Below are 25,426 nucleotides of genomic sequence, written 5' to 3' on the forward strand. Positions count from 1 at the left end.
GAAAGAAGGAAGGAAGGAAGGAAGGAAGGAAGGAAGGAAGGAAGGGAAGGCTTGAGGTGGAGTAGGGATGCATGATAGCTATCTTAAGTATTTAAAGGGATGTCTTGTGGAAGAGATATTAGATTTGCTCTCCTTGGTCCCAGAGGGAAGGGACTAAGAGGAATGTGCAAAAAAAGCAGAATGTCATTTTGGCTCCATTTATGGAAAAGCTTCCTAATGACTGGAGCTGTCCAAGTTAAATAGGCTACTCATAAAGGAGGGGCATCAAGGTGGTGCAGAGGATAGAGTGCCCCAGGTACTTCCTAGCTGTGTGGTCATGGCAAGTCACTTAACCCTGTTTGCCTCAGTTTCCTCATATGCAAAATGAGTTGGAGAAGGAAATGACCAATCCCTCCAGTTTCTTTGCCAAGAAAATCCCAAATAGGGTCATGAAAAGTTGGATTCATCTGAAATGAGTACAACAACAACAACAAAACAGGTAGGAATGTAATATGTTCCAAGTCTTCAAGTTAGGACTCTCTGGCTACTTGTCTAGAATAATATTGTAGAGTGTCTGATCCGGACTTGATGACCTCTGGGGCTTTTGTCTACTCAAGATACCATGAATCTAGGAGTGAGCAAGGCAAGGTATATGCAAGGGGCTCAGGTATATGGGTTTCAGATTTTCTTGGAAATGATTAGGGTTAGGCAATAGTATATCCCTGGAATCTAATGTTTCTCCTTCTCCTCTTCTCTTCAGTCTGCCCCAGCCTAGATATCCGCACAGAGGTGGCAGAGCTCCGTCGTCTGGAAAACTGCACTGTGTGGAAGGCTACCTACAGATCCTGCTTATATTCACAGCAACTGGAGAAGATTTCCAGGGTCTCAGTTTCCCCCGCCTCACCCAGGTCACCGACTATCTGCTCCTCTTCCGTGTCTATGGGCTGGAGAGTCTTCGAGACCTCTTTCCCAACCTTGCTGTCATTCGAGGCAACCGCCTCTTCTCAGTTATGCCCTGGTCATCTTTGAGATGCCCCACTTAAGGGATGTGGGGCTTCCAGGCTTGGGTGCCATCCTTCGAGGGGCCGTGCGTGTGGAGAAGAACCAGGAGTTGTGCCATCTGTCCACTGTTGACTGGGGCCTGCTGCAGCCAACAACTGATGCCAACCACATTGTGGGCAACAAACTGGGAGAGGAATGTGCTGATGTGTGCCCTGGAATGCTGGGCACTGAGGAACCCTGCATCAGAACCACTGTCAATGGACGCACAGACTATCGCTGCTGGACCTCTGGGCACTGCCAGAGAGGTGGGTACAGGTAGATGGAAAGTGGGCACGGGATATGGTATTTAGAACTGGAAGAGATCATGTAGTCCAGACCTCTCATTTCATAGATGAGAGTGATTGACCTAATCAATCCATCGACAAGCATTTATTATATCCTATATGTATACAGATACTAGGGCCTTATAGACAAGAATGAAACAGCCCTTACCCAAGGAAATGTTATAGGGAGCAGCATGGACATTTGGCATACACATATAGAAATAAATACAAAATAAAAACAAAGTCTACCAGTGGAGAAGAGGAGGGAGAATACTCCAGGCCTATGGGATGACCTGTGTAAGGACAAAGAGATGGGAGATGGAGTGTTTCTGTGAAAGGAAATCAAGAAAGTCAATATGGTGGGACTAACCCAGGGAGGAAAGAGAGTAATGTAGGAGGCTGGAACAGTCCATGAGGGCCAGTTTGTGAAGGGCTTGACACGCTAAACAGAATTTCCCTGGATCACACAGGTAGTAAGAACCAGAGTTTGGGCTTTCGAACCCAGATCCTCTGACTCTAATCATTTATTCTCCTATAGGAGACAACAAATGTTTGAGTGCTTCCTGTGTGTAGAACTCGTAAGAGGTGAAGATGCACAGTTTAGATAAGTCGCAGCGTCTCCCCTCATGGGGCTCACAGTCTAAGAAAAGCATAAGACCCCAATAAATAATAATAATAACAGCGACAATTTCTATAATGCTTTAAGATGTGCAAAATCACTTTAATAACTTTTATCTCGTTTGACCCTCACCACAACCCTGGGAAGTGGGTGCCATTACCATCCCCATTTTACAGATAAGGAAATGAAGGCCGAGAGACGTTAAGTGATTTTCTCAAAGGTCACCGAGCTCATAAGTATCTTTTTCAGGATTTCGGCTCACTTCTTCCTGACCCCCGGTCCAACAACCTATCCCCTGAATCACTTAGTGGCCTGAATTGCTACAGTACAAATATTACATGATCACTTCAATCAATTAATCACTGATTTATTGCGTACCTACTATGTGCCAAGCACTGGTATAGAAGGGCAAACAAAGGGATATATGAGACCAGTCATTAATGACAAGGAAGCTTTCCTAGATTTACTGAATACGACTCACTTTCCTCAAGGGCCAGCCAGGACATCAGAGACCACCTAGTCCAATCCACTCGTTTTAAAAAAACAGGACAGTAAAATGACTTGGCCAGGGCCACCACAGGTAACAAGTGACCGATCCAGATTCTCTCCACCATTCTTTTCCAAGAGGAAGTAGCTTGCCCAAGAACCCAAAGCTAGCTAGCTTGGGTGGGCAAGTTCAAAGGGAGCTGAGAAGACAAGAAAACAAGAAAAAGATAGGAGAAGGCAAGGATGAGAGATGAGTATCTGCAAGGGGGAAAGGAGAGGAGGGGGAGGCTAGGAGGAGGTCTGAGAAAGGGGGAGGAAGAGTTAAATAGAGATAAAGGGAGAAGGACAAGCCCAAGATGTTTGTGAGGTGCAGGGGGAAAGCAGGGAAATTTGAGGAAGAGAGCCCGGAGACCTTTTAGCTTAAAAATTTGCCCAAGTGGTTGCCTCTCCCATAAACCAGGACACAAGTCTAGAGAATGGGGATCTCAAAGCTCCCAGATAAGCCATCTAGGAAGCATTGACAGCTGTCTCCCAGAGCCCCAACCATCCCAGTAACTGGATCCCTGTTGTAGCTTGATTCCCCCAGACCCCTCCCCACCCTCGTGTTGTCTGTAAACACGACTGCTAGTTCCCAAAGTATATGGTGTCAACACAGCCTGCCCCTCCTCGTGGCCCCTTCTCTTCCCTGGACCTCTAACTCTTACCACACAGGGAGCCCACGCAGCTCACCTCTCCCTGTGCCTGCCCCCCCCAATCTCACCCCCTTCCCCCAGAACTTAAAGAAGAGATCACGAGCGGCTGGTTCTCCAGAAGGAACATGGTTGGAATAGACTCTGGAGGTCCTTGATGTCCCTCACTAGGCTTCCCTCGCAGAGCAGAGCCGCTTGCTTATGAGAGAGTGGCTGCTTCCTCCACTGGCATCGTGCCTGGCATAAATCTGGGCATTCATCCCATAGAGGAGGGTAGAGAGACAGCACTGACAAAGCAAGGTCACTGCTCTGTCCTGAGCTGCCCCTGAGCAGAGGGACAAGAGGCGGGGCAGAAGGAGCCGCTCTCTGGCCCTCAGGGAGCTCCTAGTTTGAGGGACCACCAGGGCATGAGGACCAGATGCATCCTTGAGGCTGGTGGTCATGGATGCCTTGTCCCCTTTAAATAGGGCTGGGGTGGCACGATTTCTGAAGTCCTTTCCATCTCTGAGGCCCCATTATATGTAAAAAGAGCTCATATTCTTACCAGATTTTGAGATTTACAAGTCATTTTACATGCACCTGGATGGCATGCAAGGAAGAGGAAGGCTTGAGCTGGGTTAAGGAGGGCTAAAAGAATGATCATGATGATTTATATAGCACCTACTATGTGCCAGGCACGGTGCTACGTGTTTTAGAAATAGGATCTCATTTTATCCTTGCAACATCCCTGGAAGGCAGGCGCTATTCTTATCACCAAAAATTACAGTTGAAGAAACTGAGTCAGAGATTAAGTGACTTACTCGGGGCCTTTTAGCTAAAAAATATTTGAGTGCAGATGTGAACTCAAGTTATCCTGGCCCAGAGCGCCATCAGTTGTCCCATCTCTTTCCCTCTTGGGAGTACCAAGGTAAAGACTCAGATCCTGGGCCCAAGGAGGAAGACGGGAGGTGGGCATTGGAAGAAAGAAGGCTGCCTCTGAGGTGGGGGTGGTTTCTGAGCGTCTCTCTGTGCCCTTCCCCTTACCTCCAGTGTGCCCATGTGCCCGGGGCCTGGCTTGCACCCCGAGGGGTGAGTGCTGCCACCCCCAGTGTCTGGGAGGATGCAGCCGGCCCAATGACCCCCAGGCGTGCGTGGCCTGTCGCCACTTCCATTTTGGAGGCACGTGCCATTCAGCCTGTCCTAGAGGCACCTACCGGTACGAGGCCTGGCGCTGTGTCACCGCGGATTACTGCGCGAGCCTGCGGGCGCTGCCCGACCTGCCCGGCCACGCCTCTGACTTCGTCATCCACCAGGGCAGCTGCTTGGCCCAGTGCCCTCCAGGCTACACCCACAATGACAGCAGGTGAGTCCTGGGTGCCCACCAGTGCTGGGGGACAGGACAATGGGAGCCCCCTGAGCACCCGGGACCGTGAGAATGAGAAAGGGCGAAGGAGAATAAGGTCTGGGGGCAAAATCCATCTTCTTCCTAACAAAATGAGGGCCAGGCTCCGGGGCTGGAAAGCGCAGGAACCCAGCCTGCTCCAGGGCCTGGGGGGAAAGGGCAGCCCTGAGGCCTGGGACCCACAAAACTCAGTCTCCTCTTCTCTCTCCCTCCTCCAGCATCTTCTGCCTTAAGTGTGAGGGCCTGTGCCCCAAAGAGTGCAAGGTTGGCACCAAGACCATCGACTCCCTGCAGGCAGCCCAGGAGCTCGTGGGCTGTACCCACGTGAAGGGCAGCCTGATCCTCAACCTGCGTCAAGGCTGTTAGTATACCGATGTCCATCCGCAGAGCCCTTCCCTCCAGATCAGATCAGAGGCTCCTCTGGGGAGGGCTGCTCCCTGCTAGATTCCTCCTGTGTCTCAGCCCCCGATCCCTGGCAAGACCAGCTCTTCCCACTGACCCAACCCAAAGGTCTTGCCTCTTCCTTAGCCCCTCAGTCAGTCAATAAACATTTATTAAGCATGAACGATGTGCAAGACACTGCCGAGCCGAGTCACGGCTGCTCCCCCCTCCTCTCTTCTCCCCTCTCTGATCAGATAACTTGGAAGCAGAATTACAGCAAAGTCTGGGCCTGGTGGAAACCATCACCGGCTTCCTCAAAATCAAGCACTCCTTTGCCCTCATCTCCCTGGGATTCTTCAGGAACCTCAAACTCATCCAAGGAGACTCCATGGTGGACGGGTAAGAGGCGGGGAGGTGGGCTGGGCGGGGACGCTTCCTGTGCTCAGGATGACCACCACACTCCAGGGCTGACTCCTCAGGGCCTCCCATCTGCCCTGAGAGGGAGCCAGAACAAGTGGGACCATCCCGAATGGATGCTGAGAGAGACGAAGGGATTGGCTCCAGGTCATCCCAATGGGTGGAGCTCAAACAAGGACGTGTGGCACCAAGGGCAGCCATGCCAACATGGGCATCCCTACCCAGAATCCCCTAGCCCTGGAACCATTAAAGGGGAAGATGGAGCCCTAGGAGAGAGGTTGCACCCAGAGGGCACCAGTGCCAGAGGAGGAGTGGGCACAGCAGCACACCCCAGCCCTAACTATGGGCACCCTGGGCCAAATCCTCCATTGCCCCAAGTGGCTCCCTCTTCCCAGGCTACCTAAAAAGCCCTTGTGCCCAGGCGTGTGGGTCTCCCTGCCCCTTTGTGTTCCTGCCACTATTCTCTGTCAGACTCTCATAAGCAGCTTCCCCTGCTTGGCCTGTGCCAGCCAGACCCCGGGCCTCTCTCCCCAGGAACTATACCCTCTATGTGCTGGACAATCAGAACCTGCAGCAGCTGGGGCAGTGGGCAGAGGCTGGGCTGTCCATCCCGGTGGGGAAGATATATTTTGCCTTCAATCCACGCCTCTGCCTGGAACACATCTACCAGCTCGAGGAGGTGACTGGAACGAGGGGCCGGCAGAACAAGGCTGAGATCAATCCCCGAACCAATGGAGACCGAGCAGCCTGTGAGGGAGACACACGTCCTGGGTGCAAACATGGGATGGGAGCCTTGGGAGGGTCCCTAGAGGAGGAGGATTGGGGTGCAGCCTGGGTGGGGAAAGCAAGTTCAAGTGTTTGGGGGGAAAGCGCAGCAAAGTAGCATTATAGCTAGAGCACTAGGCTAAGAGTCAGGAAGACTTGAGTTCAAATCCAACCTCAGGCACTTCCTAACTGTCTGACCCAGGGCAAGTCCCTCAACCCCCCATTGCCCAGCCATTACCATTTTTCTGCCTTGGAACCAATATTTAGTTTTGATTCTAAGATGGAAGATAAAGTGTTTTGTTTTTTTAAATAAAAAATGTTATTCTCAGAAAGAAACCATAGGCGTCATCAGATTTCCAATGGTGAAGTTAAGAGCCCTCTTATTTTACAGGTGAGAAAACTGAGGCCCCCAACATATCTCACACACAATAATAGCAAGGCCAGGATTGTCCCAAGATTCAGAAAGGGCTGTTACCCCAAGAGCTTTGGGACTTGGCAACAACAACAAAGGAGGCTATGCCCGATACACTTCAAGAGAAATACAGCAGCCGGGTGGCACAGTGGACTGAGCTCTGGAGTCAAAAAGACCAGAGTTCCAATCCAGCCTCAGAGACCAACCAGTTGTGTCACCCCACACAAGTCGCTTGACCTCAGTTTCCTCATCTGTAAATGGGGTGGTAATACACTATTCCTAGGCTTATTGTGAGAATGAAATTAGATATTTGGGAAGTGCTTAGCATAGTGCCTGGCACAGAATTGACTCCATATAAATATTAGCTATCATTAATATTAACTCACATTTGTGTAGCATTTTAAGACTTCTGAAGCACCTTCGCCACTCTGTTGTGCCTCCCTCCAACAAGGTCCTGTGTGATCCCTCATCTCTAGATGAGTGATCTGTCATCAGAAAGGCTGAGTGATTTGCCCAGGGTCACACAGTTGATAAGTATCAGAGCCCAGATTTAAACCCTGATTTCCTGACTCTTGGCTCGATACTTTCCCCATCATACCGAGCTGCTCCCCTTATCACCTGGGTTCTGCTTCTTCACCAGAGGAGTAGAGAGGTAAGCACCCATCATGTGTTATCTATCCCTCATTACCCTCAGGCAAGACCCGATCTCTCCGGTTTGTCTCCAACGTGACAGAATCAGACCGAATCCTGCTTCGTTGGGAGCGCTATGAACCATTAGAAGCTCGAGACCTGCTCAGTTTCATCGTTTACTACAAGGAATCGTGAGTGTGTGTGAGGGGGATGGAGTAAGGGATGCTGGGGAAGACGTAGGGGTCAGAGGCTGCATTCCTTTGAACTGGTAGAGATTGAGAACATTTTTTTTTCATATGGCTGTTGGCAGCTTGTATTTCTTCCTATTCACATCATTTGCTCATTTATCAATTGGGAAATGACTTTTCTTATAAATTTGAATTATCCTGGTGGGAGGGCATTGATTGACTATACAGTCTAGAGTGAGGGAAAGAGTCAATCAATCAATCAATTAATAATATTAAATGCCTACTATGTGCCATGCACTGAGCTAAGTGCTAGGAATACAAAAAGTTCCCGTTTTCAAGCCCAGGTGCCTGGGAGGATTTATTAATAGAAAAGTTTGGAAGAGGAGCAAAGTGAAGAGGAAAGTGGATAAATGCCATTTAGGGACATCTTCAGTTTAAGGTCCTGGTAGGACTTACAAGAGGAGATGCCCGGTAGTCAACTGGTGAAGTGGGACATCATGGTTCATGGGAAGCATTAGGGCTGAACATGTAGATTTGAGAGACAGTTCCTTAGAGGTGATCATTGAAGCCACAGAAGATGAAGTCATCAAGAAAGAGAACATAGAGATGCGAGCAGCCCCAGAATTGAACTTGGAATCATAGCCAATTTTCAAGGATAGGAAGAGGATAATGAACAGCATAAGGAGACTAAGAAGAGGCAGGGATGAAGAACAAGGAGGAGAAGTAACATGGAAGTCCAGGAGAAGGAAAGAATGGGTCACTGGTGTTAGATGCTACAGAAAGATCCAAGAGGATGAGAATTTTAAAAATTGCTGTTGGATTTAACAGTTAAAAGGACTGGCCCTGGGATCAAGTCAAATCCAGCCTCAGACACTTACTAACTATGTGACCTTGGGCAAGTCACTTAATCTTCTTTGCCTCAGTTTTCTCATCTGTAAAATGAGTTGGAAATGGCAAAACCCTCCAATATCTTTGCCAAAAATATGGGGTCACCAAGAGTCAGACACAACTGAAATGACTGAACATACACACATGTCCCAGGCACTATACTAAACAATGAGGACTATAAAGAAAAGCAAAAAGAAAACAGTCCTTTTCTTCAAAGAGCTCACTATCTAATGGTTCTCCAAATTGGAGCCTTCTAATCTAATCATTAGCTGACCAATGAGATGTACCAGAGGAGAACTCCCTCTGCCTCTTGGGGCAGGTAATTTCACTTAGAAACACTGATCATTATTAGAAATGTTTTTCTTACATCCATATTGAACCTCTCTGTATGTTTTACGCATTGTTTCTAGTTTTGTTTTGTGGAGTCTAGAACAGATTTCATCCTTCTTCTACATGACAGCCTTTCAAATACCTACAAAGATCAAATGAGATAATATTTGGGGGGGTTTAAACACTTGCCTTCTGTCCTAGTACTAATTCTTTTTTAAACATGTATCTTCCATCCTAGAATCAATACTGTGTATTGGTTCTAAGACAGAAAAATAGGAAGGGGCAATGGGAGTTAAGTGACTTGCCCAAGGCCATGCTGCTAAGACCTGTGTCTGAGGTCAGATTTGAACTCAGGTCCTCCCAACTCCAGGCCTGGCTCTCTATCCTCTGTGCTGTCTAGCTGCCCCAAATAAGATAATATTTGTAAAGCACTAATCACAGTGCCTGGAATATATTGGGTGATTAACAAATGCTTGTTCCCCTTCAAAGGCAGTCATCATTCCCCCATTTCCTAGCAAGTCTGTTCTCCAAACTAAACTTGATCCCTAGTTCATTCAACACCAGTTCCCTATATGGCATGCCTTTCTAGGAGACTGACTATGAAAAAGGAAGAAATCTATGGAGTAAAAGTTTGAGAAAATGGCCAAATTGAGGAAGGCCTTATTTAGGCCAGAGAAGAGCTGAGCATGTTTTTGTTCTGTTTTGGTTTTTTTCAATCCTTACCTTCCATCTTGGAATCAATACAGTATTGATTCCAAGGCAGAAGAGCGGTAAGGGCTAGGCAGTGGGGGTCAAGTGACTTGCTCAGGGTCACACAGCTAGGAAGTGTCTCAGACAGATTTGACCCCAGAACCTCCCATCTCTAGACCTGATTCTCAACTAGGCATGTTTTTAAGTAGTAGAAATGAAATTAATACAGATTGAAGATAAAGAAGAAAGGGAATGATTGAAATGGCCAAGTTCCCAATGAGATGGGAAGGGATGGAATGAAGAGAAGAGGAGGGATTAGTCATGAGGAGGAGCAAGACCTTCATATCCTCTGAGAAGAAAGCATAGGCAGAGAGGAACAAGCAAAAAAGCTAAAGAAGGTTTGGTTCATGGAGAATGGGAAATGAGAGTGTTCCAGACAGGTAGCCTCAATTGGAAATAGGAGATAAGGTTCTTTGTTGATGTGAGGACTAGAGTGTCTTTGGAATATCTTTGGAGGCTTGAGAAGAAAGGAGATCTGAACCAGCTACTCTAGGGCACAACAGGATCTTATTCAGAGATGAATAAAAAGATTGCTGTGAAAATAAATTGCAATAATTTATTCTAGATCCAGTCAACATGGTTTCATTGCCTTCTCCAGCAAGGTTGGATGTCTCAAAAGCAGTAGTAGCTGGGTGGCTCAGTGGATTGAGAGCCAAGACTAAAGACTGGAGGTCCTGAGCTCGAATCTGGCCTCAGACATTTCTAGCTGAGTGACCCGGGGCAAGTCATTTAATCCCCATTGTCTAGCCCTGACCACTCTTCTACCTTAGAACCAATACACAGTATTGATTCTAAGATGGAAAGTAAAGGTTTGAAAAAAAGTCGTTGGCAGATAGGGTGGGAATTAGGGGTTGGGGAGAAGAACCAAGGACAAGATGCAAGAGACCTTAGAGTGAACACATCATTTGACTGAACTGGTTAACTATGAGGTCAAGATTGTTATGGGAAGGTAGTGAAACCAGAAGTCCCCAAAAGGGGGTTGAGAAACCAAGGGAAGACTGGTAGACAAGAGCTGAAGGGCAGAGCAGTTTAGGGAGGAATGAGGCAGTGGGGAAGGTAGAAGTTTGGGAGACTATGACCAAAAAAGAGAATTTCAGAATCCAGTATCTCCCCAACGTCGAAATGTCAGATTATGGTGAGCTCCAAAGTGTGACCGCCCCACCCTATGGGAGGCCAGAGTAGAGTGAAAAGGTCTTAGAAGGAGAAGAATGGTAGAAGAGGTTAGAGGAAGGCCAGGGTACAAGAGGATCCATCCATGTGAATGTTGAAGCCACTAAGGATGGTGGGAATTTGGGTGCAGGGAGGAGCAAGGAGCCAAGTTGTCATTGTTGTTGAGTTCTTTCAGTTGTGTCTGATTCTTTGGTGACCCCATTTGGGGTTTTCTTGGCAAAGAGACTGGAGTAGTTTGCCATTTCCTCTTCCATTTCATTTTACAGATGAGGAACTTGGGCAATCAGGGTTAAGTAACTTGCCCAGGATCACACAGCTAGGAAATATCAGAGACCAGATTTGAACTCAGGAAGATGAGTCTTCCTGATTCCAAGCCCAGGTCTCTATTCACTACATCCCCTAGCTGCCCCAAAAGTTGGCAGATGACTGCAATGAGAGCATGGACAAAGCACTATAACTACACAGTGTGAACTTCCAAAAAGGAGAGATCTCTGAATGGAGAGTGTCTTGGCTGCTCCTCTTTGGGCAGCTTCCTCCTTCTGCATTACCCCATCTCTCTCCCTTTTTTTCTCCTCTCCACATGTCTCTGTGTCTCAGAACAGACAGAGCCTAAGGGATGTTTCCTAACAGGCAGAGCTGTCAGTTGGAATAAGTTCCTTGTCAGCAGAATTCTTCAAGGAGAAGCTGCATGGCCACTTCATAAGATCATAGGTTTTGCTGGAAGGAAACTTAATCATCTAGTTCATTCTGCAGATCAGAAAAGTTCCATGATGCATTTGCCCACAGCCGCAAAGTCAATAGAACAGCTGAGATTCAACTCCAGGTCCCATGATTCCAAATGCCATGCTCTCCTTGCCAGAGACATTGTAGAAGGGTTTGGGGAGAGGGGAGAGGACCACGAAGGTAACCTTGATGGTACCCTCCACCTCTGAGATTCTATTATTCCTCTGGCCATTCCAGGAAGGTTTATGGTGGCAGCTTGTGGTCATTCAAGGGATGAAGAGCCAGTATCCTGAGCTGGGAAGTCATGGAGATTGATTGTCTCCATTCACTTTGTTAATGACTCTTAATTAACAGACACCTCCTGCCCCCAGCTGTGGTCTGGAGACTGACCACTAATTTGGCTAGTTTTATTAGCATCTTTGCCAGAAGTTCATTAGGTTTGAGACAGGAAGGCTTGGGGAGAGGGTCAAGGAACAGCTGTTCTTCTTTCTGTGGAATACATGAACTGACCCAAAGGCGGGCGTTCAGGAGACAGGAAGGACTTTCTTGTCAACAATGAGAGATGTGAAAAATGATGATTCTAGAAAAAAAAAAGAAAGAGCCTTCTAGGACTGGGCAAAGGAGACAGAGGGTCTTCCGAGTAGAAGAAGCAAGCCATAGTGGAGAGTAATGACTTCGAGGCCAGAGGTCAACAGTTTGAATCCTGACTGTCCTTCTGGGACCTTGGAAATCTTCAACTTCTCTGGACCTTGGTTTCCTGATCTCTAAAATGGAAGGGCATAGGGGTGATCTGTAAACGAAAAGAATGCCCAAGATCAGGGAACCAAAAGGACCCTTCAAGGTCATCTCACCCAACCACATGCAGGAATCCTTTCAGCAGGATCCCTGACAGATGCTGATTTAGCCGATTCTTGAATACTTTCAGTAACTGGGAGTTCCTCACCTACTTTAAATTGACATCCTATTCATGGACAGCTCTGATTGTCTTCCTTTTATCAAGCCAGTCTAACTGAATACCTTGAAGCTCACTCCTTCAGCATAGGCAAGCCTCAGTTCCCCATCTATCTCTCTGTCTCTGTCTCTGTCTCTCTGTCTCTGTCTCTGTCTCTCTGTCTCTCTCTGTCTCTCTCTCTCTCTGTCTCTGTCTCTGTCTCTCTCTCCTTCTCTCTCTCTTTCTCCCTTTCTCTCTCTCTCCCCTCCCCTTTCTCCCCTTTGCCTCTGCGAAGTATAGTAAAGGGTCTGGAAACCATGTCACATGAGTTTCAACTGGAAGAATTGAGCCTGTTTAGCCTAGAGAAGTGGACAGCGACTGGTGCAGTGGATGGAGTACTGAGCCTGAAGTCGGGAACATTCATCTTCCTGAGCTCAAATTCAGTCTCAGACATTAACTGTGTGATCCTGAGAAAGCCACTTAACCCTTTTTGACTCAATTTCCTCATGTGTAAAATGAGATGGAAAAAGAAATTGCAAACCCCTCCCTTACCACAGTCCTGCCTTGGAGCTAATAATACAGTATTGATTTTAAGACAGGTGAGGGATTTTTTTTTTAAGAAAATGGAATGAGTTGTTTCAGATGAGCCCCATCCCAATCACTCCATCGTTCATTCATTCAAACAAGTTTTGAGGCCCAACCATCTGCTGAATCATAGCTAGCATTTATTAAGCACCTCACAAATGCTATCTCATTTGATCTTTATAACAACCTTAAGAGGTAAAGGCTATTATTAACTTCACTTTACAAATGAGGGAACTGAGGCAGAGAGAGGTTAAGTGACTTGTCTAGGGTTATGAAGCCAGGAAGTATCTGAGTCTAGACTTGAACTCAGGCCTGCCTGACTCTGGTTTACCAAAACAGGGAGATACGATTCATCATCTGTTTTCTAGGAACAAAACTAGACATTGCAATTCATCAACATTTGGCTGCCTTTTCAAGTTGTTTTCCTTTAATTTATGATTGTAGCTTTACTGCTTCTCTGTATTTTCCTCTTCATCACTTCCTACAAGTCTTTCTGTATATCTTCTTAGAATTTCTCCCATTTGTCATTTGTGAACAATAATATTTCATGTCATGCATATACCACAGAACGTTCAAGTATCTGTTACCTAATCAATAGACACCAACTTTGTTTCCTGTTTTTCATTACCACAAAAAATACTGTAGTTAACATTTCGGTTCACAGGGCCTTTCTTGCTTCAACTGGCCTCTTTGGGATATATGCACAGTAGTGGGACTCCTAATCAGAGTATTGACAGTTTATTGACTCTTCTCTTTTGATTCCTCATTTTTTTCCCTAAACACTAACCCTCTCCCTAATTTTTCTTCTCTGCCTCCTCTCCTTTCACTTACCAGGTTTTTGACCCTGGTTCCAACTTTTTTCTTCTTGGTGTCTCAGAGTCTTTATCTCCTTGACTTCTTATTGGAATTATTTCTTACAAAATTGGAACTCAGGTCTTCCCCATTCCAGACTGGGTACTCTATCTACTATGTCAAAACTAAAGATTATTAGTCTATCTCCCCTCATTTTGTAGATGAAGAAACAGGCTTGATAAGGGCTAGTGATTTATTGAAGGTCACTCCTAAAGTCAGTGGCAAAGCTGGGACTAAAACTCAAGTGTCCTGACTCACCCCACTAGGCTTTATCCACCACAATAAGCTCCTTATAGAAAAAGGGAGTTTCTGGCAGAAAAAGACTGGCAAAGGAAACTGACCTCCTGTAAATCTCACCTCTGCCTTTTTTTTTTGAGGGTGACATCCCATTTCAGTTTTGTATGGCTCTAATTGTTCATTAGGTTTCCATTAGACAGAACAGATTGAAGTAGATAGATCTGTTTCTCTTGTAGCTTCCATCCAGTGCTTCTAAATCTGCATTGGGAGGCAGAAAAATAAGTTTAATCTTTATTCTTCATGAAAATGCAACTAAGTTCAGTGAGTAGAGATTAAGTACATACTCTCCATCAAATGTATAAAGACAGCTCTCTGTAGTATCCTGGTAAAATGACACAATGGAATCCCGATGGTTCTTTTTCTGAAATCCAGGAAATCCATTCTCTCCAAATCTACAGTATGCACCAGACACCTGGCTTTTCCCTCCTAATCCACCATGAACTTTAAGAAGGAGGAATCATTTCCTCCCAAGGTTCCCTTCATTTCCCTTTCTGTAGCTATTTCCTCCTTTGTGATCAGAATGAGACTCAGAATAGCAGCAGTTCCTCCTTTCTATTTCCCTTACGTTATGAAGAGTAAATTTATCAAGATAAGTGAATAATTTACTGACTGCCCCATATTTTTTAGCAGAGATAGAGTTCCAGCAAATGCCCACATAGATAAAATTCTCCCACCCCCATCATTATATCATGTTTCCATGCCAGGTTTGTGATTTGTTTCCTGAACACATCATCCATTTCCTCCTTCTTAGCAGGCGGTCCTTAGAACATTCCCTTACAATATTACTTCTGCTCCACTCTCCACTGATGTTCATCCAACTGATATCGACCAGATTTCCCAGGAAATCACTCCACTTCCCCACTGGCCACTTGATGAATTTTCTCACATGAGGCTATTTTTCTGATATGCAATGCAACCTCCCTTACTTTTTTTTTCCTTTTGAATAAGGCAATGCCTTTTATTGCCCTATTCCTCTACCAAAACACATCCTGTCTCTCTCTGTAATGTCCAGGAAATCAAATTTATCTAATTAGAGTAGAATCTCCCATTTTAGTCCATTTCCTCTTTTCTTCTTTTTTCCCCCTGACTTTTTTCTTGTCACTGGAATTCAATGACTCTGGAAGAGAAAGTGAGGCTGACAATTTTTTGCAACTCTGTCTCACTTAAATTCAATTCACAAGCAAATCAAGGCATCACCCTGTGGTGTCATTTGTTCTCTTCAAAAAATGAAGAACAACTGCAGTATTCAGTATTCCCTTGAAACTTATCAGTACCTCCCCTTTCAAAGTCACTGCAATACAGCCCCTTTCATAATCTTTCTACCACTGCTGACGCTTGTAAAGAAATACATAAAGTAGAGGCAGCTGGGTGACTCAGTGGATGGAGAGCCAGGGCTACAGATGGGGGGTCCTGGGTTCAAATGTGACCTCAGACACTTCCCAGCTGTGTGACCTTGGGCAAGTCCCTTAACCTCCATTGCCTAGCCCTTACCACTCTTCTTCCTTAGAACCAATAGTGACTCTAAGACAGAAGGTAAGGGTTTTTTTAAAAAGAGAAAGAAATACACAAGATACATGGTCCCCCAACCCAAAGGTGCATTGAACCCCCAACAAGCCTCAGAACCAGTTTGCATTATTATACTGGCTATTCTCCTAAGCACAGATTTCACCAGGATGCCAAGTCTCTCCCTGGACACCCTACCCAGGAGCACTCATCTCTCCTCATTCCCAGATATGACAGCCTTGGGGAGGTTCAGTGGTGTGCTGCCTCAGGTACTTGAGGAAAAGAAAGCACAAAACTGGGATGGAAACTTGACCCAGTGGCAAGAATGTTGGCAGAAGATTTGGGTTGGAATTCCAGCTTCAGCATTTACTAGCTTCCCCATTCTTTAAAAACAGAGCTAGAGCTCCAGCAGATTCCCAGATAGCTAAAAAAACCCCCAACCTATTACTATATCACACTTTTCATGCCAAGTTTATGATTTGTTTCCTGAACGCATCATCCATTTCCTCTTTGGCAAGCCGTCTTTAGTCCATTCCCTTTACACTATTATCACCTGCTCTGTTGATCCTTATCCAACAAATATCCACTAGGTTTCCTGGTGTATGACCCTGGGTCAAGTTAACAAAGGTGTGACTCCCAGGCAAGTTACTAGATCCCTCTGAGCCTCAGTTTCCTCATCTGTAAAACAGGGACAATAATATTCAGACCATATGCCTTACAGGATGTTTGCAAGAAAGTGCTTTGTAGAGATGCTATAGAAAGGCCTGCTGTTATCCATTGTATTGTCAGAATTGTGGAGGAACAGAGCTGTTATGGGAGGGGGATAACATAGGCGGAGAACTTTTCAAATTTTACTCTATGAGCTCTTCAGACAAACAGATTTAAATACTAGCCAACTCCTGCCACGGGATGGATGGCAGAATCTTGGGGCATGCCCCTGGAGGGATAGGAGATTTGGTCTCTTCCCCCTGTTCGGAGGGGTCCCTGAGTAAGATATGGGTGGGGATGGAGATACCAACATGGAAACCACTTCTCTACCCTTCCCTCTTACTGCACTTTTCGGCTTTTCTGGCTTCCTTCAAGTCTCAGCTCAAATCCCACCTTCTTCAGGAAGCCTTTCTAGATCCCCTCAGCTCCTATTGCCTTCTCCTTTTAGATTACTTTCCATCTCCTCTGTTTATTTGTCAGTACAAAATCCAACAATATGTACAACTTTCCACAGCTATGGATCCCCTACTCCTCCTAACTAAAATTCCATCTTCCACAAGAAGCCTTCCCTCACCCCTCTTCATTTCAGTTCTTTCTCTCTTTTAATAATTTCCTATTTATGGTGTATATCTGTTTGTTTGTTGTCTCCCTATCCGATTGTAAGCTCCTTGAGGGCAAGAACTGTCCTTTGCCCCTTTTTGTACTCCCAGCACTTAGCACAGCGCCAGGCCCATTAATAAATGTTTATCAAATGATCATTGCAAAGTTGTTTGGGGAAACATCTTCTCATTTCTTTTCTTTGGGGCCAAACTTGATCTTCACAATTTTATAAGCATGGGCTAGTTTTGTTTGTTTTTTTATTTTGCTTCTCTTTGTTTCCATGGTAACAACCTAACAATGGTAAGTGCTTAACTGGCTCCAGATTGGCATGATTCCATTGGCAGGGATTCCAGGCTTGGGAAAGATGGAGGGCAGCATGGTGGGGAAGAATCTTCAGATTCCAAGAAGTCTGTGGATGCTCCCCATTTCCTTCCTGGCTTGGGGGGGGTATACAGACCATTCCAGAATGCCACGGAGCACATGGGGCCAGATGCTTGCGGTGCCCCCAACTGGAACCTGCTGGATGTCGAACTGCCCCTGAGCAGAACCCAGGAACCAGGAGTGACCCTTGCCCCACTCAAGCCCTGGACCCAGTATGCGGTCTTCGTGCGGGCTATCACCCTGAGCATGGCAGAGGACAGCCCCCATCAGGGCGCCCAGAGCCCCATCATCTACCTCCGAACCCTGCCCGCAGGTACCCCTCCACTCTTTCCTTCTGCCCCCTATAGAGTAGGGATCCTCCAAAGAGTCTAGAGGGAGAGCAGCGGCTCTTTGGATGTTCTAGGGATTGCTAGGGGCGGGGCCTGGATTCCTCGGTGCTGATTAAAGGAGAGGGGAAGCAGGAAGCCTGGGTCCCTGGAGACAGAAGCAGTGAAGAGTTGTGGCAAGAAGCCTAGATTTGTTGTCGGAAGATTCAGGTTCACGTCTCCGTTTGGCTACTTATAGAAGCTGGGGCAAATCACAAAGCCGTTCTGGACCTTCTTTCTTCATCTACAAAATGAACTAGATGGTCTCCTTCCAGCTCGAAACCCCAGGATTCTGTGGCCCAGGCCCCTGGAGAAGGGGGACGGGAGCCATCAGAAAGTGCCAGGACCCGGATTCTTAAAGCTAGGAAGTGGGAGTGACCCGCGTCTCCCGGGCCCCCTAGGAAGACAGGAGAATGTTTACATCCCTGGGAGGGAAGGGGACCGGGGGACGGGGCAGTGGGTCAGATGACCAGGCGTCTCTCTGGAAGGGGAAGAAAATAGGGCTTGACTGACCCTGGCCTGGCCCTGCTCCCCAGCCCCGACGGTGCCCCTGGACGTCATTTCTACGTCCAACTCTTCTTCCCACCTGCTGGTGCGCTGGAAGCCGCCCACGCTGCGTAACGGCAATCTCACCTACTACCTGGTGTTGTGGCAGCGGCTGGCGGAGGACGCGGATCTGTACCTCAATGATTACTGCCAGCGTGGTGAGGCTGGGGGGCTGGCCTGGGGAAGAGGGAGGGGAGAAAAGCACGAGGCCCCACCGGGCGCTGGGAGGGGTGACCAGGATGAGTGGGGTAGTAGGAAACGCCCCGGATTTAAGCCAAGAAGAACTGGGTTCCAATGCTGCTCCTATTGATCATTGGGCTAACTCCTTTCCCTCCCTGCCTCCATCTCCCCTTGCCTAGAGAGCGGGAGTTGGGTTACAAGCTCTTAAAGGCCCCTTCCTTCTTTGGGGCCCACTGACCGGGACCTTGGCCCTGCTCCTTCCCCCCCCCCTCCACCTCGCACCCAGGCCTGCGACTGCCCACCAGCAGCACAGACACACGCTTCGACCAGGAGGAAGGGGAGCCCCTTGCGGAGGCTGAGCCGGGCTGCTGCCCCTGCCAGAGCCCATCCCCGGAGCAGCCCCAGCAGCCGGCCCTGGAGGCTCACGAGGCTTCCTTCCAGAAGAAGTTTGAGAACTTCCTGCACAATGCTATCACCCTGCCCAGGTCTGCAGGGGCAGCTCAGGGTTGGAGACCCCAGAGGTGGGGCTAAGCCTTGGGTGGATGTGACCTCGGAGTGGAACCAGGGACTTGGAGATCGAGGCAGAGGACTGGTTGGAATCTGTATCTTGGGACCTTCCCCTCTCCAAACTCCTCCATGAGAGAAGGGTCACTTGGCCTCACCAAAGCTTTTTCTTTTCCCTTGGTGCCTCACCCAGCCCGGTGGGTCTACAGGAGGTGCTTAGCACTTTTACTGACTCAGTTCCCTCCCTGGAGAGGCTCAGATATTTGGGGAGAGCCCTGCAGATTTGGGGAAGAAGCCTGTGGATTGGACCGTGGGGTGTGGGCAGAGTAGAAAGCTGAAGCCATTGAATGGTAAGGAGTTATGGGGTCTGGTGAGAAGAGTGGATTGTGAAGGCTCCCATCTTTCTCCCTAGATCCCCCTGGAAGGTAACTTCTCTCAACAAGAGCCCCCAGAGGTAAGTAGGGAGAGGTACAGAGGGACTGAGGAGCCAGGAATGGGGGAACCGAAGAGAGATCAGGCGATCAAGGACTTTCTGTCTTAGCTGGTGGAGAAAGAAAGCTTAGGTTCAAATGTCCAATACTTTCAGCAAGTCACTTGACCTCACAATGATTTCATTTCCTCGGAATTAGGAATTTTCAATATTTTTTTTCATTTAGTTAATCATTTAATAAAATGAGTACTTGGGTAAATTTTTTAAGTAACTACATGAATTTCTTTTGGTTTTGAATAGAAATTTTCATTTAATTAATTAATTTAGAATATTTTTCCATGGTTCCATGATTCATGTTCTTTCCTTTCCCTCTTCGTCCCCCCCCCAGCCCACCGCAATTCCACTGGGTTTAACATGTGTTATTGATCAAGACCTATTTCCACATTATTGATATTTTCACTAGGGTGATCTTTTAGAGTCTACATCCCCAATCATATCCCCATCAACCCATGTGATCAAGCTGTTGTTTTTCTTTGGTCCCACAGTTCTTCCTCAGAATGTGGATAGGGTTCTTTCTCATAAGTACTTGGGTAAATTCTAAGGAATCTTTCAACTCAGAAGCCTGTGAAACCTGTGTATGAATTTATATCCCTTCTACCTCCTCAGGGACCCAGGGCGCTACCGTCGGGCTTCGAGGGCCCCTGGGGAAGGGGGAAATAGCTCAGACTTTGGGATCCAGGACAAGGTGCCTCGAGAGCGGGCAGTGCTAAGTGGTCTTCGCCATTTCACTGAGTACCGAATCGACATCCATGCCTGCAACCATGCAGCTCACACAGTGGGCTGCAGTGCTGCCACCTTCGTCTTTGCCCGAACTATGCCCCATCGTAGGTGACCTCTAACCCCTCACCCTTGACCTCTGGACCACAGCCCCTTGAATAGCACCTCATACGTAGTGAAGCCCCAGCCAACATTTGCTGCTTTGGCTTAACTTTCAAACCCCTGACCTGTAATTAATTTGCTACTATCCCTCAGACCTGCTTTGGCATCTTTTGCCTTAGTTTCTCCCTTTTGCACATGACAGGGCATGGGAGGAGGGGATCCTCAGATCCTGGAGGAATCTCAGAGGCAAAAGGGCCTTTTGAACCATGTTCCCTCTATCCCACCAGGTGAGGCAGACAGCATCCCTGGGAAGGTGGCTTGGAAGCCAGCCAGTAAAAGCAGTGTCCTCTTGCACTGGCCTGAGCCCCCAGACCCTAATGGGCTCATTCTCAAGTATGAGATCAAGTACAAGCGCCTAGGTGAGGTAGGGACCCTAGAGTCTAGGCCCCCAGAACCCACCCTACCTGATCCTCGACACCACTCCCTGTGAACTTCCTCCCTTCTCAAGTGCTGGGCTCCCCTCACCCACCACCCATCCTGGGGTACTCCTTCCCTCTCAAGTGCCCTAATGCCCTCCCATTACCCAGACCCCTTGTCCCCTGTTATCCAGCCCCATGGAGTCCTCTCCTCCTTGGTCATTCGAAGCTGAGTTTTTTTCCTTCCCCAAGTAGGAGGCCACAGTGCTGTGTGTGTCCCGCCTCCGTTATGCCAAGTTTGGGGGAGTCCACCTGGCCTTGCTTCCCCCAGGCAACTACACAGCCCGAGTTCGAGCCACTTCACTAGCTGGAAATGGCTCCTGGACCGATGGCCTGGCATTCTACATCCCTGGCTCTGGTAAGATAAACACAGGCCAGTGCTTGGCTCTCAAATCCATCCTAATGAGTACCTTCAGTCCCCTCGCCTCCACTCCAAACCTCTAAAATGGAAGGAAACCCCTTCATCTTTTGGTCCCATTACAATCCCTGGTCCTCTGTTCCCTGACCCTTGATTGTTGACCCTAACCACTAGCCGTGGTCCTTATTTTCTGAGCCCTGCCTGCCCTTTGCTCTCTGCCTCTACTCTTTCTCCTCTCTTCCCAGAGGAAGAGGAGTCAGGAGGACTACATGTTCTCCTCACCGTCACCCCTGTGGGGCTCTTGTTGCTCATTGTTCTTGCTGCCCTCGGCTTCTTCTACAGCAAGAAGAGGTAAAGTATCTCACAAACCACTATCGACCTCAGTTTCTCTTCTCCCCTCTCTCCTTATCCCCATCCTTTCCTTTCCTCCCGTTGTGGGAAGCAGTCCTGGATTAAATGGAGGCAGGAGTGGTAGCAACAAAGATTTTTTGACACTAAAGCCTGTTGCCTCTCATTCCCATCCCAAGGAAGTCATGAAATCCCCCTTTTTTGAGAGAAAAAATGCCATACCCCTAATAGCAGGGTGAGAAGAGCCCTGTTGGGTAACCTTCTGAACCCCCAAAGTCTAGTAATTGAGGGTACTTGGGATTCTCCCTGGGGATCCAGGAATTTCTAAAGATTGACTATAGAACCCCTTTCTCTGTAATTTCTTTCATACAAAAACCCCCTCGATCCTTAGTCAAAGCCTAGGTCCAAGAAAAAGACCCACTTCAGAAGGTGAGAAGGGCCACCATGTCCCCATCCTTTCCTCCCTTTCTGGGAATCCTGTAGATCCCATACTTTGTCCTCAGTTCTGCCTCTCTGTCTCTCAGGTCCTGGACTCTAACCTGCCCTATAAACTTCACACCTAGACTCTCCCCAAGCTGCCTGACCACCCGGTGCCTGGATCACCACCACCATCTTTGGCCCTGGCTTGGACCCTGTGGGCTTGCCTGACCCCTTTCCCTTTCCCCTCTTACAGGAACAGTGGTGGTTACCCCAATGGGACCCTCTATGCTTCTGTCAACCCTGAATACTTCAGCACTTCAGACAGTAGGAGCTCCTGAGGGCCTGGGAGGGAGATTGTGACAGCTAGGAGGGAGGGTGAGGTTCAGCAGGTCCAAGAAATAGATTGGGATTCAGCTGTCAATCAGGCCTTTCAGAGGGAGGCTGCATTTAGAACCCCGTCATTCTAGAGGGGAGAGGGGACCCCAGAAGAGGGGAGGGTTACAGAAGCCCCTGCTTCTACCTGCATATCCTTTTTGTTTCCTCTACCACAACTAGTGTATGTTCCAGATGAATGGGAAGTACCTCGAGAACAGATTTCAGTCATCCGGGAGCTGGGTCAGGGCTCCTTCGGGATGGTGTACGAAGGGCTGGCACAGGGGCTTGAGGCCGGGGAAGCCCCCACGCCAGTGGCCCTAAAGACCGTGAATGAGCTGGCCAGTCTTCGGGAGCGCATCGAATTCCTCAAGGAGGCCTCTGTCATGAAAGCCTTCAAATGTCACCATGTGGTATCAGGGAGGGGAAGGAATTGGCTGTATGGCATCTGGGCAGCGGGGTCAGGGTTGTGGGTTATGTTTGCAGCCCTGGTGGGGGGACAGCTTCAGAGATGGAGTCATAGCTGGAGGCGGCCAGAGTTGAAGTCCAGCCTTTGTTGCCCATCTAGGTGCGGCTTCTGGGTGTTGTATCACAAGGTCAGCCAGTCCTAGTCATCATGGAACTCATGACTCGAGGGGACCTCAAAAGCTATCTCCGATCCCTGAGGCCTGAAGCAGAGGTAGGGGCCTACGTGGGAGGGAGGGAGGGACAGATGGACTAAGGGTGGGGAAACTGGGGGGTACCAAGGTACTTGCAGTGTATTAGATATCTCACTTTAGTTTCCACCTTGGTCTCCTTCCATACCTTTATTCCAGAACAACCCAGGTCTCCCTAGACCAGGGCTGGGTGACATGATCCAGATGGCAGGCGAGATCGCCGATGGCATGGCCTACCTTACTGCCAACAAGTTTGTGCACCGAGACCTGGCTGCTCGAAACTGCATGGTGTCTCAAGACTTCACAGTCAAGATTGGAGGTACAGAGGATGAGATTTCAGATATCCTGGGCAGGAAGCAAGCGTTGGGACTGGGAGGGGGAAAGGGGAAAGAGAATGGGGAATGGCTAGCATGGGGGAGTGGGAGATTTGGGACTTGGGAAAGGGGAGGTGGGAAAAGTGAGGCCAGTCTGAGACGGGACACCTGTTTGGAGCAGGAATGGGCACTGGCTAAAACAGTGTATATGACTTGCCTGTCCACATGTTCTCTGCCACCCTCAGACTTTGGCATGACGCGGGATGTATACGAGACAGATTATTACCGAAAGGGAGGAAAGGGGCTGCTACCTGTTCGTTGGATGGCTCCTGAATCCTTAAAGGATGGGATCTTCAGCACTCACTCTGATGTCTGGTGGGGCCTGGCTATGGGGTTGGCTGGGACTGTTTCTCCTAGGAAGGGACCTGGGACTGTCACTGAGAAGCTGGAGAAGGGAACCACAAGCTTCCTCCCACTTACATTTTAAAAATTTTTTTCCCAAATTACATGTAATATTTTTAACATACATTTTCCATAATTATGAGATCAAAATTGTCTCCCTTCCCTCCCTTCCCCCTCCTAAGATGGTAAGCAATTTGGTCTGGGTTATAGATGTATGATCATGCCAAACATTTTTCCATATCGGTTATGTTGCTCCCACTTGCACTTCTTTTAAAATCCTTACCTTCTTAGAATGGGTACTAAGGCCAAAGAGTGGTAAGGGCCAGGCAACTGGGGTTAAGTGATTTGCCTAGGGTGCCACAAGCAAGATGTGTCTGAGGCCAGGTTTGAACCCAGATCTTCCTCACTCCAGGGCAGTGCTCTATCCACTGAGCCACCTGCCACTCACATTTTAGAGAATCCCTTGTGAAGGGTCCTGGTTGGATAGAGATTCCATTTTCCATGGAATGGGGTCGTCGGAGAGGAGCAGTCACCTGGGAATGCTCCAGGTTCCTGATGTGTCCCTTCCTTTGCTCCCCAGGTCATTTGGTGTAGTGTTATGGGAGATTGTAACACTGGCAGAACAGCCTTACCAAGGCCTATCCAATGAGCAGGTGCTCAGGTTTGTCATGGACAACGGCATCCTGGATGAGCCCGAGGGCTGCCCTCCCCAGCTGTGAGTCTCTCCTGCTTTCTATCTCCCTACAGTCACAGCACCATTTGCCTTCTAGCCCCGAGCCCTTTATTCCCCATTCTAACCCTAACCATATCACCCACTTCTCCCCAGTTCCTCTAGCTAGTCATTCACGGGATCAGGGTGGGGAGATCTTCACGACCCCATCTGATGCCCCACCACTCCCTTCCCCTCATGCCAGACGGGAGCTGATGAGTCGCTGCTGGCAACAGAACCCTCGCCAGCGCCCGACCTTCCTCCAGATCCTGGACAGCATCAAGGATGAGCTGCGCCCATCCTTCCGTCTCCTCTCTTTCTACTATAGCCCTGAAAGCCGAGGGGGCCGGGGCTCCTTGGCACCCCCTGATACAGATCCTGACACCCACCTATCCCCTGAGCCCCCTCCAGACTTCAGCCCTCCTAATGGAAGCCTAGGACACTGAGAAGCTCCCTTTACCCTGGAGCATGTGGGATCCCTGAATGCTGAGATGTTGACATCCCGAGGCATCTAGTAGAGAAAACCCAAGCTCCCTCGATGCAACCAGTTCTGCTATGGATTCCATGCCCTGACACCCCCCACAGCCCCACAGGTCCACAAGATGGCCCAAAGGGTAGGGGAGATGGGAGATGGGATGGGCCAGGGAATGAGGAGGGTTCTCTCTTGTCCTCCTTAGCCTGAAGGACCAGGGCCAGATAAGGTGCCTCTCCCCCGAGACTCCATGGGAAGCCAAGAAAAGGGAGCCAATACAATGGAAAGATGAAGGTAGCCCCGGCAGTTGGTGGGGTGCAAGACCCTCACAAGCCTAGGGAGAGCTGCATTTTCTTTCATGGATAAATGAAGAGTACACCTGCCAGGCATTCCAGACCCAGATGGCATAGGAAATCTATCCCATACTGTGACATAGATGCTATGTGTGAGTGTTGTGAAAATTAGAGAGACCACCCCCCAACACCATTTTCTGACACCTAAGCATTTTAAAGTACTTTGCAGATTGCCTGGATTGGGGGTAGGAATCAGAACCCTTCCCTGGCTCACCACCTTCCCCAGGATGCCTTTTGGAGGGCCTTTTCTCCCTAGCCTACCCTGGCAAAGGATAAGGAGCTTCCCTTTGGACAATAGGGGAAAGAGAAGCACTGGAGTGGGTACTTGTTCCCAACTGTCATCCCCAGTTTCATCTCTCTTCCTCGCCCCTTCCCCTTTGTGTGGGAAGATTTTCAGTAGGCTTCCCTCCACTTTGGACTCAGCCAGTCACCTCTTACTCCACCCTCCCCACCCCAGGATCCCTCAGCTTGGTGCTGCTCCCTCATTCCCCATGGGGACATCCCTTGGTGCTGATTTTCTTCCCCTCACTTTTTGTTTCTTACCCCTTTTTGAAGTCTCTGCAACTAGGTTTAATTCTTACAGTTCCTCCCTAACTCACTCCTCAAATGTGGAGTCTGAAGAAGATGCAATAAAAGTCTTGTTTCTATCTGG

The 25,426-nt window shown here is 48.3% G+C and overlaps 1 protein-coding gene across 1 annotated transcript; it reads left to right on the forward strand.

The window, feature by feature from the left end:
- The first annotated feature begins 567 nt into the window (after nt 1-567).
- Nucleotides 568-25,426, forward strand: INSRR (insulin receptor related receptor). Its single transcript, XM_056814648.1, is given in 24 exon segments — nt 568-646; nt 740-799; nt 802-981; nt 984-1,286; nt 4,128-4,440; nt 4,698-4,840; nt 5,115-5,259; nt 5,812-6,026; nt 7,149-7,275; nt 17,065-17,303; nt 17,892-18,059; nt 18,368-18,566; nt 18,998-19,039; nt 19,682-19,899; nt 20,182-20,318; nt 20,566-20,728; nt 20,974-21,079; nt 21,750-21,820; nt 22,052-22,281; nt 22,437-22,547; nt 22,684-22,843; nt 23,084-23,213; nt 23,821-23,955; nt 24,155-25,426. Coding segments are annotated over 24 exon segments (3,915 nt in total). The 3' UTR covers nt 24,396-25,426.

The sequence above is a fragment of the Monodelphis domestica genome, chromosome 2, assembly GCF_027887165.1.
Source record: "Monodelphis domestica isolate mMonDom1 chromosome 2, mMonDom1.pri, whole genome shotgun sequence".
In the NCBI taxonomy this organism is placed as follows: Eukaryota; Metazoa; Chordata; class Mammalia; order Didelphimorphia; family Didelphidae; genus Monodelphis; species Monodelphis domestica.